Source organism: Onychostruthus taczanowskii, unplaced genomic scaffold (assembly GCF_017590055.1).
Source record: "Onychostruthus taczanowskii isolate IOZ18803 unplaced genomic scaffold, ASM1759005v1 scaffold1490, whole genome shotgun sequence".
In the NCBI taxonomy this organism is placed as follows: domain Eukaryota; kingdom Metazoa; phylum Chordata; class Aves; order Passeriformes; family Passeridae; genus Onychostruthus; species Onychostruthus taczanowskii.
The window spans coordinates 1-2,832 of NW_024498675.1; the positions used below are offsets into that span (position 1 = coordinate 1).

Consider the following 2,832-nt stretch of genomic DNA (forward strand, 5'->3'; position numbering starts at 1 on the left):
AATTTCTCCTTTTTCCCCCCAAATTTCTGCCCTTTTTCCCCCTAAATTTCTCCTTTTTCCCCAAATTTCTGCCCTTTTCCCCCCAGATTTCTCCTTTTTTTCCCCAATTTTCCCCTTTTTTCTCCCCAAATTTCCCCCTTTCTTTCCCCAATCTTTTCCCCAATTCCCCCTTTTTCCCCCAATTCCCCCAGACCAAAAACCCCGGATTTTTTTCCCCAATTCCCCCTTTTCCCCCAGACCAAAAACCCCGGATCTTTTTCCCCAAATCCCCGTTTTTCCCCCCAGCCGTGGGCGCGGCCTACGCCATCAAGCGCGCGGACGCCAGCCGGGCGGTGGTCTGCTATTTCGGGGAGGGGGCGGCCAGCGAGGGCGACGCCCACGCCGGCTTCAACTTCGCCGCCACCCTCGAGTGCCCCATCGTCTTCTTCTGCCGCAACAACGGCTACGCCATCTCCACGCCCACCTCCGAGCAGTACCGCGGTGATGGAATAGGTGGGGAGCCCAAAAATCCCAAAATTTTGGGGGGTTTTGGGCAGGTTTTGGGGGGTTTTGGGGTGTTTTGGGGGCTTTTGGGGTGTTTTGGGGGGTTTTGGTTCTCCCCATTGTCTTCTTCTGCCGCCATCTCCACGCCCACCTCCGAGCAGTACCGCGGTGATGGAATAGGTGGGGAGCCCAAAAATCCCAAAATTTTGGGGGGATTTGGGGTGTTTTGGGGTTTTTAGGGGATTTTGGGGAGTTTTGGGGGGTTTTGATGGGTTTTGGTTCTGCCCATCGTCTTCTTCTGCCGCCATCTCCACGCCCACCTCCGAGCAGAACCGCGGTGATGGCATTGGTGGGGAGACAAAAACCCCCAAATTTTGGGGGGTTTTGGGGTTTTTAGGGGGTTTTGGGGCGGAAAGATCTGAGAATTTGGGGAGCAGATCTGTGGAATTTTGGGGGGAAAGCCCAAAATGGGAGTTTGGGACACCAAATTTGGGGTTTTAGGACACCAATCTTGGGACTCCAATTTTGGGATTTTGGGACACTGATTTTGGGATTTTGGGATTCCGACTTCCGGAATTTTGGGACGCCAAATTTGGGATTTTGGGACACTGATTTTGGGATTTTGGGATTCCGACTTCTGGGATTTTGGGACTCCAAATTTGGGATTTTAGGACTCCAATTTGGGGACTCCAGTTTTGGGATTTTGGGACATCAATTTCAGGATTTTGGGACAATAATTTTGAGATTTTGGGACACAAATCCCTGAGATTTGGGACTCCAAATTTGGGATTTTGGGACTCCAACTCTGGGACACCAATTTTGGCACTTTGGGACAATAATTTTGAGATTTTGGGACACAAATCCCTGAGATTTGGGACACCAAATTTGGGATTTTGGGACTCCAATTCTGGGACACCAATTTTGGGAATTTGGGACAATAATTTTAAGATTTTAGGACACCAATTTTGGGAATTTGGGACAATAATTTTGGGATTTTGGGACACCAATTTGGGACAATTTTGAGATTTTAGGACACCAATTTAGGAATTTGGGACAATAATTTCGGGATTTTGGCACAGCAATTCTGGCACTTTGGGACAATAATTTTAAGATTTTAGGACACCAATTTTGGGACTTTGGGACAATAATTTCAATAATTTCGGGATTTTAGGACACCAGTTTTGGCACTTTGGGACAATAATTTTGGGACTTTGGGACAATAATTTTAAGATTTTAGGACACCAGTTTTGGGAATTTGGGACAATAATTTTGGGACTTTGGGACAATAATTCTGGCATTTTGGCACAGCGATTCTGGCAATTTGGGACAATAATTTTGGGATTTTGGCACACCAGCTTTGGCAATTTGGGACAATAATTTTGAGATTTTAGGACACCAATTTTGGGACTTTGGGGCAATAGTTTTGGGACTTTGAGACAATAATTTAGGGATTTTAGGACACCAATTTTGGGACTTTGGGGCAATAATTTCGGGATTTTGGCACAGCGATTTTGGCACTTTGGGACAATAATTTTAAGATTTTAGGACACCAAATAATTTAGGGATTTTAGGACACCAATTCTGGCACTTTGGGACAATAATTTTAAAATTTTAGGACACCAATTTAGGGAATTTGGGACAATAATTTTGGGATTTTAGGACACCAGTTTTGGGAATTTGGGACAATAATTCTGGCTTTTTGGCACACCAGTTTTGGGAATTTGGGACAATAATTTTGGGATTTTAGGACACCAGTTTTGGGACTTTGGGACAATAATTTTGATATTTTAGGACACCAATTTAGGGATTTTGGCACACCAATTTTGGGACTTTGGGACAATAATTTTAAGATTTTAGGACACCAATTTTGGGACTTTGGGACAATAAATTTAGGGATTTTGGGACACCAATTTAGGGATTTTAGGACACCAATTGCGATTCTGGCAATGTGGGACAATAATTTTAAGTTTTTAGGACACCACTTTTGGGACTTTGGGACAATAATTCCGGCATTTCGGCACAGCGATTCTGGCAATGTGGGACAATAATTTTAAGTTTTTAGGACACCACTTTTGGGACTTTGGGACAATAATTCCGGCATTTCGGCACACCGATTCTGGCACTTTGGGCACAGCACTTTCGCCATTTCGGCCCCGTCCCCCCGCGCCCCCCCAGCGGGCAGGGACCCCAAAATCCCCTTTTTTGGCCCCGTTCCAGCGGCGCGGGGCCCCGGCTACGGGCTGCTGTCCATCCGCGTGGACGGCAACGACGTCTTCGCCGTCTACAACGCCACGCGCGAGGCGCGGCGCCGCGCCGTGGCCGAGAACCAGCCCTTCCTCATCGAGGCCA

At 46.7% G+C, this 2,832-nt stretch overlaps 1 protein-coding gene across 1 annotated transcript; it reads left to right on the forward strand.

Annotated features, from left to right (window-relative positions):
- Positions 1-237: 237 nt before the first annotated feature.
- BCKDHA (branched chain keto acid dehydrogenase E1 subunit alpha) lies at positions 238-2,829 on the forward strand (the record flags this gene model as incomplete). The annotated part of the gene is made up of 2 exons (XM_041398467.1): positions 238-492; positions 2,701-2,829. Coding segments are annotated over 2 exons (384 nt in total), but the record flags the coding sequence as incomplete, so codon positions are not given.
- Between the last annotated feature and the right edge of the window lie 3 nt (positions 2,830-2,832).